General features: G+C 43.7%; 1 protein-coding gene across 1 annotated transcript; it reads left to right on the top strand.

Annotated features, from left to right (window-relative positions):
- Nucleotides 1–6,396: 6,396 nt before the first annotated feature.
- Nucleotides 6,397–13,554, top strand: LOC130284727 (uncharacterized). The gene is made up of 3 exons (XM_056535403.1): nt 6,397–6,611; nt 6,701–13,341; nt 13,431–13,554. The coding sequence occupies exon 2, from the start codon at nt 6,888–6,890 to the stop codon at nt 12,768–12,770; it is 5,883 nt and encodes a 1,960-aa protein (XP_056391378.1). The 5' UTR covers nt 6,397–6,611; nt 6,701–6,887; the 3' UTR covers nt 12,771–13,341; nt 13,431–13,554.
- Nucleotides 13,555–17,246: the final 3,692 nt, after the last annotated feature.

The following is a 17,246-nucleotide window of genomic DNA, read 5'->3' as shown; positions in this document are numbered from 1 at the left end:
CAGCACGCATACCCCAGCAATAAACCACATATACGTTGTGCACAGTACTTTAAAGGGGTATTCTGGTGGAAAACCTTTTTTTTTTAAGTCAACTGGTGCCAAGATTTGTAAATTAATTCAATTGAAAAAAAATCTTAATCCTTCCAGTACTTATTAGTGGCTGTATTCTCCAGAGGTTCTTTTCTTTTTGGATTTCTTTTCTGTCATGACCACAGTGCCCACTGCTGACACCTCTGTCCATGTCAGGAACTGTCCAGAGCAGGAGAAAATCCCCATAGCAAACATATGCTGCTCTGGACAGTTCCTAAAATGGACAGAGGTGTCAGGAGAGAGCACTGTGGTCATGAAAGAAATGAAATCCTAAAAGAAAAGAATTTTCTCTGTAATATATAGCCACTAATAAGTACTGGAAGGATTAAAATTTTTTAATAGAAGTAATTTAAAAATCTGTTAAACTTTCTGGTACCAGTTGATTTAAAAAATAAATCTAGTTTTCCACTGGAGTACCACTTTAACCTCTTAAGGACCCTGCATCATATTGCGGCGGGCCCGGCATCATAGTGAAGCCGGGACCCGCATCTAACAGCGCGCGGCACTGATCGCAGTGCCGCGCGCTATTAACCCTTTAGCCGCGCGCTCAAAGCTGAGCCGCGCAGCTAAAAACGAAAGTAAAAGTGCCCGACTAGCTCAGGGAGCTGTTCGGGATCATTGCGGTATAATGTCGGCATCCCGAACAACTGTAGCACAGGAGGAGGTCTTCTTACCTTCTCCTGCACTGTCCAATGGCCGAATGAATGCTTCAAGCCTGAGATCCAGACTTGAGCATCCAATCGCCGAAAACACTGATTGATCCATTCCTATGGAGATGGATCAATCAGTGGTAAAGATCAGTTAATGCAATGTTATAGCCCCCTATAGGAGCTATAATATTGCATAAGAGAAATGTAAAAAAAAAAAAAAAATCATTAACCCTTTCAATTATCCCTTCCCCTAATAAAAGTTTGAATCACCCGGCATTTCCAAGAATAAAAAAAACACAGTGTAAATAAAAATAAACATATGTGGTATCATCGCGTGCAGAAATGTCCGAATTATAAAAATATACTGCTTTTTAAACCACACGTTCAATGGCGTATGCGCAAAAAAAATCCAAAGTCCAAAATAGCGCATTTTTGATCACTTTTTATACCACAAAAAAGTGAATAAAAAGTGATCAATAAGTCTGATCAGAACAAAAATGATACACCTAAAAACTTCAGATCATGGCGCAAAAAATGAGCTCTCATAGCGCCCGGAACACAGAAAAATTAAAAAGTTATAGGGGTCAGAAGATGACCATTTTAAACGTATAAATGTTCCTGCATGTATTCATGATTTTTTTCTGAAGTGATACAAAATCAAACCTATACAAGTAGGGTATCATTTTAACCATATGGAACTACAGAATAAAGATAAGGTGTAATTTTTGCCAAAAAATGTACTGCGTAAAAACGGAAGCCCCCAAAACGTACAAAATAGAGTTTTTTCATCAATTTTGTCGCACATTGATTTTTTTTCCCGTTTCACCGTAGATGTTTGGGTAAAATGACTAATGTCATTACAAAGAAGAATTGGTGACGCAAAAAATAAGCCATCATATAGAATTTTAGGTGAAAAGTTTACAGTTATGATTTTTTAAAGTTAAGGAGGAAAAATTGAAAATGAAAAAACGGAAAAAGCCCGGGTCCTTAAGGGGTTAATGGAATGAGTAACCTCGTCTTTACAGAGAATTGCAGTGACCATACAGTGTGAGAAGAAATGGTAAAATATTGTCAGAAGGTTCCTCAGTAAGATTGTAAGAAAGCTCGGCTAACATCTTAAAGGTGTACTCCGGCCCTGAGACATCTTATACCCTATCCAAAGGATAGGGGATATGATGTCTCCCCATGGGGGTCCCGCCGCTGGGGACCCCCGCAATCTTGTATTCGCCACCCACCTGTTTGAGCTGCACACAGCGGTGCCAGCTCACAAACAGCCGGGTGGCGACCACGGGGCCAGAGTATCATGACCACCCCCCCCCCCCCCCCCCGCCGCCTCCGTGTGATGTCACCCCCCCGCCCCCCGTATGCAAGTCTATGGAATGGGGGGTAGAGGAGTGTACATGGGTGACAGAGGGGGGATGGCCAAGGTGGACATGGATGACAGGAGGGACAGAGGGGTGATTAGGGTGGAGGGACAATGGTGACAGATGTAGACTGGGGGGTGGTCAGAGGGGTGGATGGGGGGGGGAAACATGTGTTGCAGAGGAATGGACAGAGGTGGCCAAGGTGGACATGGATGACAGGATGGTGGACACGGGAGATATGGGGGTGAACAGGGATAACGAGGGTGGACAAGGATGACAAGGGGGATAAAAGAGGGGTGACAAAGGGATAGAGGGGTGAATAGGGGGGTAGACATGTGTTACAGGGGGGTGGATAGGGAGGGGTGGACATGGGTGACAGGGATAGACAGGGGGTGGACATGAATGACAGGGGTGAGGGGGGGTGGACGGGGTTAAGAAGGGGTAACAGAGGGTAGGAAAGGGTACAGTACCTTTTTGCCATTTTTCTTCACTACACTGGCACAGTAATCAGGCGCAGCTTCCACCTTCCTCCCCTCTCCGGCAGGGCAGCGACTCAGGGCTCCGACAGGGCACTCACTCACTGGGACGCTGGGGGGAGGGGGACGCTGGGGCACGGGTCATTACACCGGCACGGTAATCCGGCAGAGCACCGCCAGTGAACTCACTCACTGGGCCGCTGGGGGGGGAGGGGGATGCTGGGGCACGGGTCACTACACCGGCACGGTAATCCGGCAGAGCACCGCCAGTGCACTCACTCACTGAGCCGCAGGGTGAGAGGAATGCAGGGGGTTGCGATGTGTGCACGCACAGCAAAGCGCACACATACTTCCCTTCCCCCCTGCGGCGCCATAAATTTCAGACGCGCAGGCCAGGCCGGTGAATAAAAAAATAAAATATTTGCCGTCAAAATCCCGCGGCACCCCATTTGGGAATCACTGCCTACTGCGGGAGAGGGGGGGGGGGGGGTTAATCTGGGGGTACTACCTGTCTACTGGGGGGGGTCTAATCTGAGGGTACTACCTGTCTACTGGGGGAGGGGTCTAATTTGGGGGTACTACCTGTCTACTGGGGGGGTGTAATTTGGGGGTACTACCTGTCTAATGGGGGGGTCTAATTTGGGGGTACTACCTGCCTAATGATACATTTTCATAATTTTTCATAATTAATATTTTTATGACCATATTTCATAATTTTAACCCCTTAAGGACCGAGGTGATTTTGGCCTTAAGGACCAGAGCATTTTTTGCAGATCTGACCACTGTCACTTTAACCCCTTAAGGACTCAGCATTTTTCCGTTTTTGCATTTTCATTTTTTCCTCATCACCTTCTAAAAAATCATAACGCTTTCAATTTTGCACCTAAGAATCCATATGATGGCTTATTTTTTGCGCAACCAATTCTACTATGCAGTGACATTAGTTATGTTACCAAAAAATCCACGGCGAAACGGCTAAATCATTGTGCGACAAAATTGAAGAAAAAATTTCCTTTTGTAAATTTTGGGGGCTTCCGTTTCTACGCAGTGCATTTTTTGGTAAAAATAACACATCATTTTTATTCTGTAGGTCCATACGGTTAAAATGATACCCTACTTATATAGGTTGGATATTGTATTACTTCGGAAAAAAATCATAACTACATCATGCAGGAAAATTTATATGTTAAAAATTCTCATCTTCTAACCCCTATAACTTTTTTAGTTTTCTGCATACAGGCCGGTATGAGGACTCATTTTTTGCGCCGTGTTCTGAAGTTTTTATCGGTACCATGTTTGTATTGATCGGACTTTTTGATCGCTTTTTATTCATTTTTTCATGATATAAGAAGTGACCAAAAATACACTATTTTGGACTTTGGAATATTTTTTGCGTGTAAGCCATTGACCGAGCGATTTAATTAACAATATATTTTTATAGTTCGGACATTTTCGCACGCAGCGATACCACATATGTTTATTTCGTTTTTTTTTTATGGGAAAAGGGGTCAAACTTTTATTAGGGAAGGAGTTAAAGGGGTTCTCTGGTGAAAACCTTTTTTCTTTTAAATCAACTGGTGGCAGAAAGTTAAACATATTTGTAAATTACTACTTTTAAATTTTTTTTAATCCTTCCTATACTTCCTGATGACATCACGAGCACAGTTCTCTCTGCTGACGTTATTATAATAATAATAACACTTTATTTATTGTTGTCCTTAGTGGGATTTGAATCCAAGTCTCCAGCACTGCAAGGCAGCATGGTTGCTAAAACGGACACAAATGTCAGCAGAGAGCACTGTCTTCATGATGTCATCAGTGTTCCAAAAAAAAGGAATTTCCTTTGTAGCATTCAGCAGCTAATAAGTACTGGAAGGATTAAGATTTTTTTAATAGAAGTAATTTACAAATATGTTTAACTTTCTGCCACCAGTTGATTTAAAAGAAAAAAGGTTTTCACCGGAGTACCCCTTTTAAATGACCTTTGTTAACTTCTTTTTTCACTTTTTTTTTTTACAGTGTTATAGCTCCCATAGGGACCTATAACACTGCACACACTGATCTCCTATGCAGATCCCTGCAAAGCCATAGCTTTGCACGGATCAGTCAGATAGGGGCTCGATTGCTCAAGCCTGTAGCTCAGGCTTGGAGCAATCAATCGACGATCGGACGCCGCGGAGAGAGGTAAGGAGACCTCCGCCTGCGTCCCAGCTGATCGGAACATAGCAATTTTATCGCGATGTCCCGATCAGCCCTAGTGTGCTGCCGGGAAGCGTTTACTTTCGTTTTCAGACGCGGCTTCAATTTTGATCGCCGCGTCTGAAGGGTTAACAGCGCGTGGCACAACGATCGATGCTGCGCGCTGTTAGCCCAGGGTCCCGGCTATGATTAGCAGCCGGGACCGACACGGTGTGACCCTGTTTTTCACACCGGGCTACGCCCTGAGTCCTTAAGAGGTTAAGCATTAATAACTCTGGGATGCTTGTACTTATGAATTTGATTCAGAGATTGTTTTTTCGTGACAAATTCAACTTTATCCTAGTTGTAAATTTTTGTCGATTCTTGCATCATTTCTTTGTGAAAAATTCAAAAATTTTATGAAAAATTAGAAAAGTTTGCATTTTTCTAACTTTGAAGCTCTCTGCTTGTAAGGAAAATAGGCATCTCAAATAAATTATATATTGATTCACATATACAATATGTCTACTTTATGTTTGCATCATACGGGAGATATCTTTATATTATTATATTATATACAATATAATATGTTTTCATCATAAAGTTGACATGTTTTTACTTTGGAAGACATGAGAGGGCTTCAGAGTTCAGCATCAATTTTCCAGTTTTTCACAAAATTTTCTAAATCGGAATTTTTCACAGACCATGTCAGTTTTGAAGTGGATATGAAGGGTCTTCATATTAGAAATACCCCACAAATGACCCCATTATAAAAACTGCACCCCTCAAAGTATTCAAAATGACATTCAGAATGTTTGTTTACCCTTTAGGTGTTTCACAGGAATAGCAGCAAAGTGAAGGAGAAAATTCAAAATCTCAATTTTTTACACTAACCTGTTCTTGTAGACCCAGTGTTTGAATTTTAACAAGGGGTAAAAGGAGATAAATCCCCCCAAATGTGTAACCCAATTTCTCTCGAGTAAGGAAATACCACATATGTGTATGTCAAGTGTTCGGAGGGCGCAGTAGAGGGCTCAGAAGGGAAGGAGCGACAATGGGTTTTTGCAGAGTGAGTTTTTCTGAAAGGATTTTTGGGGGGCATGTCACATTTAGGAAGCCCCTATGGTGCCAGAACAGCTGAAAAGCCCCCACATGGCATACTATTTTGGAAACTACACCCCTCAAGGTACATAATAAGGGCAGGGGTTTATGTAACAAGGGCAGGGGTTTACAGCAAGGAAACTTGCTGTAAACACCTGCCCATGTGAATGTACATTCACATGGGGGACGGGCAAAACTACAACTCCCAGCATGCCCTTTGGCTGTCCGATCATGCTGGGGGTTGTAGTTATGCAACAGCTGGAGGCACACTGGTTGCAAAACACAGTTTGTTACTTAACTCAGTGTTTCGCAACCCATGTGTCTCCAGCTGTTGCTAAACTACAACTCCCAGCATGCATGGTCTGTCAGTGCATGCTGGGAGTTATAGTTTTGCAACAGCTGGAGGCAAACAGGTTGGGAAACACTGAGTTAGGAAACAGACAATGCTTCCCAACTAGTGTGCCTCCAGTTGTTGCAAAACTACAACTCCAAGCATGCCCAGACAGTCTAGGCATGCTGAAAGTTGTAGTTGTGCTGCCTTTTTAGGTTAACTGCATTATAATGATAGGTTGTGTAGTGTACCACTGCCATCTAGTGGCAGAAGTTAATATCAGCTTTACTTACACAGATAGTTTATACAGACAGGAAGTGACCTTTGTTCCAGGAAGCTCTTCCACCATCTTGAGGTCATTCTTCCACTGGGCAGGCAGCATGTATCTATCTCTCCCATGAGGTTTGGGACATCATCACCTGTAAGTGCCTTTTTGCTTAGTTATTTGTCATTTATGCTAGGCTAATGATTCCATGTGTACTGATATGTTGTTATTGTATTGTATTGCAGTTTCACAGACTAAAATAAAGTTGGAGTCCTCTGGTGGACAATACAAGCATGGGCTTCTGTTTACTGGAGTCTCTAACAAGTGTTTAGCTGTCCGTTTAGAACCACACATAGTCAGTGTTTTGAGAGCGGAACAGTGAAAAGGTGATAGCACAACAAGCCTGGAGATAGTAGTTGCTGCACAGACAGAATGAGTCTAAGATCAGGAAGTCAGTATAATGCTGAAGATCAGCTACCCGGGACACATCAAGGCAGGGAGAGCGCGCCAAGTGTCCAGCAGGATGATGTACGCTCACGCTCATCTAGATCAGCAAGGTCCAGTCAGATTTCATCAGCAAGTGCCCTTTTTGCCAGGGCTCGCGCCAAAGCAGAGGCTGCTCGCGTTCAGCTAGAATTTGCTGAGAAAGAGGCTGCCATTATGAAGGAAAGATCAGAGAAAGAGGCTGCCATTATGAAGGAAAGATCAGAGAAAGAGGCTGCCATTATGAAGGAAAGATCAGAGAAAGAGGCTGCCATTATGAAGGAAAGATCAGAGAAAGAGGCTGCCATTATGAAGGAAAGATCAGAGAAAGAGGCTGCCATTATAAAAGAAAAAACTGAACAGGAAGCAAAGTTGCATATTCTTCAACGTCAGTGTGCAGCCGCTGCTGCAGCAGCAGAAGCAGCAGCTTATGCGGATATTGAGCGGTCTGGAATGGAATCTATCCACGAAGGCCCAGATGTGCCCGAGAAACCGCTTTCCTCTGCAGAACGCACTAGGGCGTATGTCCAAGATATTTCAAGTGGCAGCTCAACAATACCGTTTCTCAATCCAAAGTCAGCTGAATTTAAACCAAAACCATCAGAACTCCTGAGCGCACGAAAACAAACCCATGAGGCTGGCAGTACCAGAGTGATAAAAGAAGAATCCTCACCGCAGCAACCCAAACACCAGAGCATGCAAGACGTCACTAAATATCTTATCCGTAAAGAAATGGTTAATACAGGCTTCCTCAAGTTTGATGACTGCCCAGAAAATTACTGGGCATGGAAGGCTTCTTTTCTGAATGCAGTCAAAGACTTGGACTTAACAGCAGCTGAGACGCTAGACCTGATGGTAAAGTGGCTTGGGTCTGAGTCTGCAGAGCATGCAAGAAGGATGCGCAGGATACACCTATTTAACCCTTCAGTAGGACTCGATATGGCCTGGCAAAGGCTAGAAGAAAGATATGGATCACCAGAGGCAATTGAAGGTGCTCTGATGAAAAGACTGGAGTCTTTCCCTAAGCTAAACAGCAAAGACAATTTAAAACTGCAAGAGCTGGGTGATATTCTTTGGGAAGTCCAGTGTGCCAAAGAAGAAGGTTATTTAAGGGGACTTGCACATTTAGATACTGCCAACGGTACTAAGCCTATAGTAGAGAAACTACCTCACCACCTGCAAGAGAAATGGGTGAGTGTTGGAGCTAAATACAAAGAAGAACATGGTGTCCCCTTCCCCCCTTTCTTTGTGTTTTCTAGGTTTGTACAGCAGCAAGCTAAGATGAGGTGCGATCCCAGTTTTTCCTTCATCACCAGCAGCCAACTGCCTAAGGCAGAAAAGCCACCTAGATCCTACAATAGGACTTCAGTGATCACCCACAAGACAACAGTTCCCTCTGAGGACCCAGGAGATTCAAGCAGCTACAAGGTAAACACCTTTGAAGGCCCTGACAGACTTTGCCCACTTCATAAAAAGCCCCATCCTCTAAACAAGTGCAAAGGGTTCAAAAGTAAACCTATCAAGGAAAGGTTAGCCTTTCTTAGACAAAACGGCATATGCTTCAAGTGTTGTGAATCCACCAAACATATAGCTAAAGACTGCAAAATACAAGCAAATTGCTCAGAATGTGGCAGTGACAGACACATCTCAGCTCTGCACCCCAATACTTTGCATCAACCATTAGAGGTCACTGAAACCCCAAAAGATGAGGGCAGGGAGCAAAAAGATAAATCAGCTATCCCAGTAATGTCCAAATGCACTGAAATCTGTGGTGACAGTACAAATCCACGCTCATGTTCCAAGATCTGCCTAGCAACAGTGTACCCCACAGGGAAAAGAGAAAAGGCAGTAAAGATGTATGTGGTTCTGGATGAACAAAGTAACAGGTCGCTGGCAAGGTCAGACTTTTTTGATGCCTTCAACATTACATCAAGGGCAGTTCCATACACCCTAAAGACATGTGCAGGAGTGATAGAAACTTCAGGGAGAAGAGCTACTGGCTTTACTATTGAGTCTCTTGACAAGAGGATCCATCTCTCACTTCCCACTTTGATAGAGTGTGATATGATACCAGATGATAAATCAGAGATCCCTACACCAGAAGTGGCCCTTCATCATCCTCATCTTAATGCAATATCTCACCTTATTCCAGCTGTCCAGACAGACGTCTCTATTCTTCTACTTCTTGGAAGAGACATTCTACAGGTGCATAAGGTACGCCAACAAATTAATGGACCATTTAATGCCCCCTATGCGCAAAGACTTGACTTGGGGTGGGTTATAGTAGGAGAAGTTTGTTTGGGAGCAGCTCATCGGCCTGACAGTGTCAACACTTCTAAGACATCTGTGTTAACAAATGGACGCACGTCCCTTCTCAGTCCATGCCAAAACAGCTTTGTTGTTAAAGAAACCCTAAAACCATACTGTGGCTCTCCTTCCAGTTATGATAGGAATATTAGTAGTGGTCTGAAGACCGACAATTTAGGGAACTCAGTGTTCCAGAAGACAAAAGATGATGACAAACAAGCAATGTCCATAGATGATCAAACCTTTCTCCACATCATGGATAAAGAGACTTTCCAAGATAAGAACAACAATTGGGTAGCCCCTTTACCTTTTCGCAAACCAAGGTGTTATTTACCTAGTAACAGAGAGCAAGCCATGAAGCGCTTAAACACACTACGCAAAACTTTGCAAAGAAAGCCTGAAGTGAAAAAAGACTTTACAGAATTTATCAAAAGGATGCTGGACAATAATCATGCTGAATTAGCACCATCACTGGATAAAGGTAAAGAACACTGGTATCTGCCAATGTTTGGCGTTTACCATCCACACAAGCCAGATCAAATAAGAGTTGTGTTCGATTCCAGTGCTCAACAGGAAGGCATTTCACTAAATGATGTACTGCTGAGTGGCCCAGACCTAAATAACACACTTCTGGGTGTCCTCTTACGCTTCAGGAAGGAGCCTATTGCCTTCACAGCTGATGTGCAACAGATGTTTTATTGTTTTCTAGTCAGAGAGGACCATCGAGACTACCTGCGTTTCCTGTGGTACAAGGATAACGACATAGATAAAGAGGTAACAGAGTACAGAATGAGAGTACATGTTTTTGGTAATAGCCCTTCCCCCGCTGTTGCCATATATTGTATGCGGAAAGCTGCCCAGAAAGGTGCAGAACGTTATGGTCAAGATGCCAAGCACTTTGTGATGAGACATTTCTATGTAGATGACGGACTTGCTTCAGCGAACACACCTGAAGGAGCAGTTAACATTCTCAACAAAGCAAAACAAATGCTGGCAGAGTCTAATCTGCGACTACATAAGATTGCCTCTAACAGCAAACAAGTCATGGAAGCTTTCACCGCAGAAGACAGAGCTAAAGACCTCAAAGACCTTTGCCTGGGAACAGACATCCTTCCATTGCAGAAAAGTCTAGGCCTAAGCTGGGATCTAGATAAAGACTGTTTTGTGTTTCAGGTTTCTTCAGCAGAAAAGCCATTCACAAGAAGAGGGATCCTATCCACTGTTAACAGTCTCTACGACCCTCTCGGGTTTGTGGCACCAGTCACCATAAAAGGTAAGGCCTTAGTTCGTGAACTATCAAGTGGAGAAAGTGAGTGGGATGCCTTACTTCCACAAGAAAGACTCCATGAGTGGGTCCAATGGACAGAGTCTTTACAAGCCTTACAATGTTTACAAATATCCAGGTGTTATGTACCTCTTTCATTGTCACAGGCCTGCAAAAAAGAACTGTACATCTTTTCAGATGCATCTGTTATAGCAATAGGTGCCGTTGCTTACTTGAAGGTAAGCGATGTAGGAAATGTCTGCCATGTTGGATTTGTTATGGGAAAATCCAAGCTAAGTCCTAGGCCAGCACACACAATCCCACGTCTAGAGTTATGTGCAGCTGTACTAGCGGTTGAACTGTATGAGCTAGTGAGAGACGAGATAGACCTAGACCTAGATGCTGTGAAATTCTTTACAGACAGTAAAACAGTCCTAGGCTATATCTGCAACACTACAAAGAGATTCTTTTTATATGTTTCTAATCGGGTGAACAGGATCAGACAAACAACACGTCCAGAGCAATGGTTCTATGTGCCCTCAGAACAAAATCCTGCAGATTATGCTACCAGGCCTACACAGATAGCTTGCCTTCAGAACTCTATATGGTTTTCAGGGCCAACTTTTCTGTATCAGACGGCTGTAGATAGTCCTGACACCAATGTTTACCCTTTAGTGGAGCCCGAAGCTGATCCTGAAATTAGGTCAGAAGTAGTAAGCTTCAGTACTAAAGCCCTTGACGCTAGACTGCAGCCACATCGTTTTGTAAGATTTTCGGACTGGAAGAGACTGAACAGGGTTATAGCGAAGTTAATCCATGTTACCAAAAGCTTCCAAAAGAAACCTAATGATGATCAACCTGGAAGTTGGAGAGTTTTCCATGAAAGGGTTAGTTTAGAAGAACTTTCACTAGCCAAGAGAGTTATAATTTCTTCTGTACAGCGCACATGTTTCAGACAAGAATATGACTGTATTGAACAGCAAAAGATGCTTCCTAAACATAGCCGTCTTACAAAACTAAGTCCCTTTATAGATCAATATGGATTATTGAGAGTAGGTGGCCGTTTATCTTATGCCACGCTGTCAGATGAAGAGAAACAGCCTGTCATCATTCCTCACGATCACTACATTGCTACCTTGATCATAAGATATTATCACAGTCAGACAGTACACCAAGGACGACACATTACTGAAGGTGCAATCAGAGCTGCAGGATTCTGGATTCTTGGTGGAAAACGTCTAGTGTCTGCAATCATTCACAAATGTGTCGTATGCCGTAAGCTCAGAGGGAGATTTGAAAGCCAAAAGATGGCAGAATTACCAAAAGATAGAGTCAATCCTGAACCTCCATTCACTAGTGTGGGTGTTGATGTGTTTGGTCCCTGGGAAGTTGTAACACGCCGAACTAGAGGAGGCAGCGCTGACAGCAAACGCTGGGCTGTTCTTTTCACATGTCTTTCTATAAGAGCAGTGCATATAGAATTGATTGAGTCCATGTCAGCATCCAGTTTCATCAATGCTCTGAGAAGACTCTTTTCTGTGCGTGGTCCGGCTAAGTTGATTCGCTCAGATAGAGGTACGAACTTTGTAGGAGCATGCAAGGAGCTGCATATATGTTCAAATGATGCAGAACTTCTAGATTATCTCCAAGACAAAGGATGTACATGGCTCTTTAACACTCCACACTCATCTCACATGGGAGGTGCTTGGGAGAGATTAATTGGTGTGGCTAGACGAATTTTAGATGCAATGTTGCTCCAATCCAAACCCACTCACCTGACTCATGAGACTTTGAGTACTTTCATGGCAGAAGTTATGGCCATCATTAATTCAAGACCTTTGGTACCAATATCTACAGATCCAGATAACCCAACAGTTCTTACCCCTGCTATGCTCTTGACCCAAAAGGTAGACTCTTTATCAGCCCCCTGTGGAGACTTTAGTACAACAGAACTTCATGCAAAGCAATGGAAACAAGTCCAATGTCTGGCTGATACATTTTGGAAGAGATGGAGGAGAGATTACCTATTTACCTTACAAAGTCGCAAGAAATGGGCAGAGACTGGTCCCAATGTCAAGGTGGGAAATGTTGTGTTATTTAAAGATATTCAAGAAAGCAGAAATAACTGGCCTATGGGAATTGTCACAAATACGTTGCCAAGTAAAGATGGTAATGTCAGAAAGGTTGAAGTAAAAGTCACGAAACAAGGGACTGTTAAAGTGTACGCCAGACCAGTTTCTGATGTCATTGTTCTCCTTTGAGTATTTCTATTCTGTTATTGGCTCAATACATAACTAAGAGCTTGTCACTGAGAGTTTTCAAATGTGACACTTGCCACGAGCTGAATTCCATTCTGTGGATTACAAATGGGGTAGGAGATAGTTTGGCCTAGTGCGGCTTCTCCTATCTGAAGATGGGTTTATGGACAGAACTATTTCTTCATGTGGATTACCGGCTTGAAGTGCCACAGCCAAGAGACACTGATATTGTGGACTTATGTTATAGTTTGTTACTAGTTCTGGTCAGGAATACAATATCTTATTAATATGTTTTTCCCTGTACATCAGATATGTATAGGTAGTGATATAATGTATTATATCAGGCAGGGAGTGTGCTGCCTTTTTAGGTTAACTGCATTATAATGATAGGTTGTGTAGTGTACCACTGCCATCTAGTGGCAGAAGTTAATATCAGCTTTACTTACACAGATAGTTTATACAGACAGGAAGTGACCTTTGTTCCAGGAAGCTCTTCCACCATCTTGAGGTCATTCTTCCACTGGGCAGGCAGCATGTATCTATCTCTCCCATGAGGTTTGGGACATCATCACCTGTAAGTGCCTTTTTGCTTAGTTATTTGTCATTTATGCTAGGCTAATGATTCCATGTGTACTGATATGTTGTTATTGTATTGTATTGCAGTTTCACAGACTAAAATAAAGTTGGAGTCCTCTGGTGGACAATACAAGCATGGGCTTCTGTTTACTGGAGTCTCTAACAAGTGTTTAGCTGTCCGTTTAGAACCACACATAGTCAGTGTTTTGAGAGCAGAACAGTAGTTCTGTAACATCTGGAAGAGCACAGATTGGAGACCAGTGCACAGTGGTCTCCAAACTGTGGCCCTCCAGATGTTGCAAAACTACAACTCCCAGCATGCCCAGACAGCCAAAGGCTTGGCATGCTGTGAGTTGTAGTTTTAAAACTCCTAGAAGCAACAGTGAAGATCACATTACAGCGATCTTCACTGCTGCATCTGATGCCACAGCTGCCTCCTCCACTTGTGCCTGCCGCCGGTCCCAGGTATGTGCCGTGGGCCACCCCATCACCCCCCCCCCCCCCCCCCCCCCACAGCACTCATCATCCCCCGCTCTGCCCGACTTCTAGGAACGGGCAGACTGAGGGAAATGAACTTTAAACCCCCCCCCCAGTCAGCTGAGACACCCCCCCCCCCAGTCAGCTGACACACTGTGATTGGTCCACAGGGACCAATCACAGGGATTGCTGACTAGGACCATCCACAGATGGTCCTGGGGGAGGCTTGCAGAAGTTGTCTCCTGCTGGTAACAGCGGGACTTCTGCCAGCTAACCCATGCGATGCCGCGCATCGCCGGGTTAACTGAATGCCTTTTATAAACGGCGGAATGCGCGAAGGACCTGCCCAATCGTCCGTTTATATAAGGCATTCTGTGGGAAGGGGTTAGTTGAGTTATTACCGTACGACAAAGTGCTCCACCAATCAGAGGCTGAGCAGTGCTATTGGCTGTCTGGGCATGCTGGGAGTTGTAGTTATGTGAAATCATATTCAACTGCGGCTCTTCATACATTTGGGGCACCTTACTCCGAGATATTTTTGTTTCTCACTGACATATAAAACACTGATTTATAATAAATTCCCTACTTTGTCTATTATAACAATAATTACAACTATTGGAATATTTGTCTAATAAAAATGTTTATTCATCTTTTCCAGTGTTCATACATACAGGTTGGTGGTGAATACCCATAGTATACTGGCGATGATGGTAATGACACCTTTAATCTCGGGGATATTGACAATTAGGATGGCAACGGTGACCCGTCCCAGGAACTGTCTGACCGAGTTAATATATTCCATCGGTCCGGTGATGCTGGTCACTATCCCCCTTGGCATAACCCACGTCAGAAGCTGGAGTGTGATGGCGATCCAGGTGAGCCTGTCACTGAAGAAGCCGATCCAGCTGATGGCGGTGGGGTTACAGATCACGTAAAGAAGCTCTATAGTGCTGTTGGTGGTAATCCAGGTCACAAACTCATTGACTGGGTTCATCCAGGCAAGCAGGGAGCTGCTGGTGATGGTGGGGATCCAGAAGATCAAATCAGTGGTGGTGTCTATCCAGGACAGCAGGTCACTGATGATAGTAGCAAACGAGATCAGGTCGTCAACAGCATCTATGAACCGGTCCAGCAGGTTGTTATCGATGGGAATATAGCATAGCAGGCAGATGATCATGTCACCATAAGTGCTGATCCAGCCAAGATAGTTTTTGATGATGGCCGCCCCGCTCTGCAGGTTGTTGGTAATGGAATCCCAGTTGATCGCGTCGTTGCTGGCAGTGGTGTCATTACTCCCCAGGACAGGGGTGATCTTTCTGATCCTGGTCCTGATCCAGATGGGACACTTCATGTCGCTGCTGGCAGAGGTTTGATTACTCACCAGGACAGGGGTGATCTTTCTGATCCTGGTCCTCGTCCAGATGGGACACTTCATGTCGCTGCTGGTAGTATTCAAGCTGGGCAGATCTCTGATGGTATCGTTCTGCCCTTGCAGGTGGCTGGAGGTGATATTCCGGCTCGGTTGGTTGCTGGTGATTTCAAACCAGAAACTCGGGCCGGTGGTGAAGAGGGAACCCAGGAGGATGGTAACTGTCCAGCACATGCTACAGGCCAAATTGACCTCATCCCTGCTGATGTGGTCCCCTCGAATCATGATAAAATAAAATAAAAAGCGCAAGGAAACAATATAGAAACACTAGTGCTCGCTAGATTGCAGTCCTCAGAGTAAGGCCTCTGGGGCTCTGCACCTCTTTTTCCAGCTATCACCATTTGTGAAGTCACATGTGTGATGTCATACGGAATGTCACTGCTCTGAGGACAGGTGTAAACATGGACATTTACATCCATTTGTTTTATAGGGTGAAATAAGCTTTTTATTATTAAATAAAGGTATAGAAAACTCGGGGTATAGGGTGTTTTTTTTTTGGGGGGGGGGGCGGTGACTTTATACGGAGGACTGGGTATTTGGGTGGGAACGAACATCACTTTATAACATAGACAAAACAAATATAATATAATATACAAATATAAATATTAATAAAATTCTGACAAAAAGTCCAACGTTATCTACAGATTTGGGTAGTCTGGCAGGAGGATTCCTCATTTTTGAGAATAGGAGGAGGAGGAAAGTGATGGTGGGGGAAGAATACACAGCTCCCGAATTGATCAGAACACTACAGCTCTGCTTCATTGGGAGTAGTCACCAGCACCCCAACCACCATGTTTCTTTTTTTCCCCTATATATTGCAACTTATTCCTTCTGCATATATACCTACAAACGCCAAAAGCGTAACCCCGACACCAAATAAAGTACAAATCGATGTATGAAAATGTATATTTTTTTTTATTAATAAAAGAACATGATTCTAAAAATGTACATAATAGACTAAATAAAATAAATATATATCAATATGTGTTAAAACATTTGGCTGCAAATAATGGCTACAGGTTCGGAATTTATATAATAGTGACCCAATAGAAAAGGAATAACACACCTGTCCAAATAGTAAGCCGCTGGGTCGGAAGTGACGTTGGACACCGCGGCACTCGTGTGATGGAGCACGCAACGCGCATTCACATTATAGAGTGGGTTCGGCAACGAAAACATGGCCACAGTCACTCATACTGCGCATGCGTGCACAAAAAAATTCTAGGGGGAAAGACAGATCGCTGCTAATGGAGGGATATACAAAATAAGTTGAACATCAGACCCAGGGCTAAATAATACAAAGAATGAAAATATATAGTGGGAGAACTGACTGTGAAGGCAATAACATGGCTATAAATAATGCATATACATTTGAGATAATAGCAATAATGATTATTATAATAATCCAGGGGCATATGAAAGCATAAAAAAATGACAAGGATGTGATAACATGCATAATGGTAAAACAAATACCGTAAATAGCGCATGCAACATAAACAAAAATGAGAAAAATATTTTTGTAAAAAAATATATTTGTAGAAGTGTATACCGTATTTTTCGCCCTATAGGACGCATCGGTATATAAGACACACCCAATTTTAAAGGCGCAAAATCTAGAAAAAAAAAATTCTGAACCAAACAGTTATCTTCAACCTGCGGACCTTCAGATGTTGCAAAACAACAACTCCCAGCATGCCCGGACAGCTGTTGGCTGTCCGGGCATGCTGGGAATTGTAGTTTTGCTACAACTGGAGGTCCGCAGGTTGAAGACCACTGGATAGGAGGTAATACTCACGTGTCCCTGCCGCTCCGGACCCGTCACCGCTGCCCTGGATGTCGCTCCTTCGCTGTCGCCGCGTCCCCGTGGTATCCCCGACGCTCCGGACGTCTTCTTCCCTGGGATCCACGCTCTCCGTCGCCGTCATCATCACGCGATCGGTGATGTCCTGTATTAGCCGCGGGTCCCGGCCGTTGATGGCCACCGGTACCGCCGCGAT

Source organism: Hyla sarda, chromosome 8 (genome assembly GCF_029499605.1).
Source record: "Hyla sarda isolate aHylSar1 chromosome 8, aHylSar1.hap1, whole genome shotgun sequence".
Taxonomy (NCBI): Eukaryota; Metazoa; Chordata; class Amphibia; order Anura; family Hylidae; genus Hyla; species Hyla sarda.
Note: the sequence above shows the minus strand (reverse complement) of the source record. Positions and strands in the feature narration are given on the sequence as shown.

Bases quoted from the DNA above. Each gene is read 5' to 3' on its own strand.
- LOC130284727 (XM_056535403.1), top strand. From the start codon at position 6,888: ATGAGTCTAAGATCAGGAAGTCAGTATAATGCTGAAGATCAGCTACCC.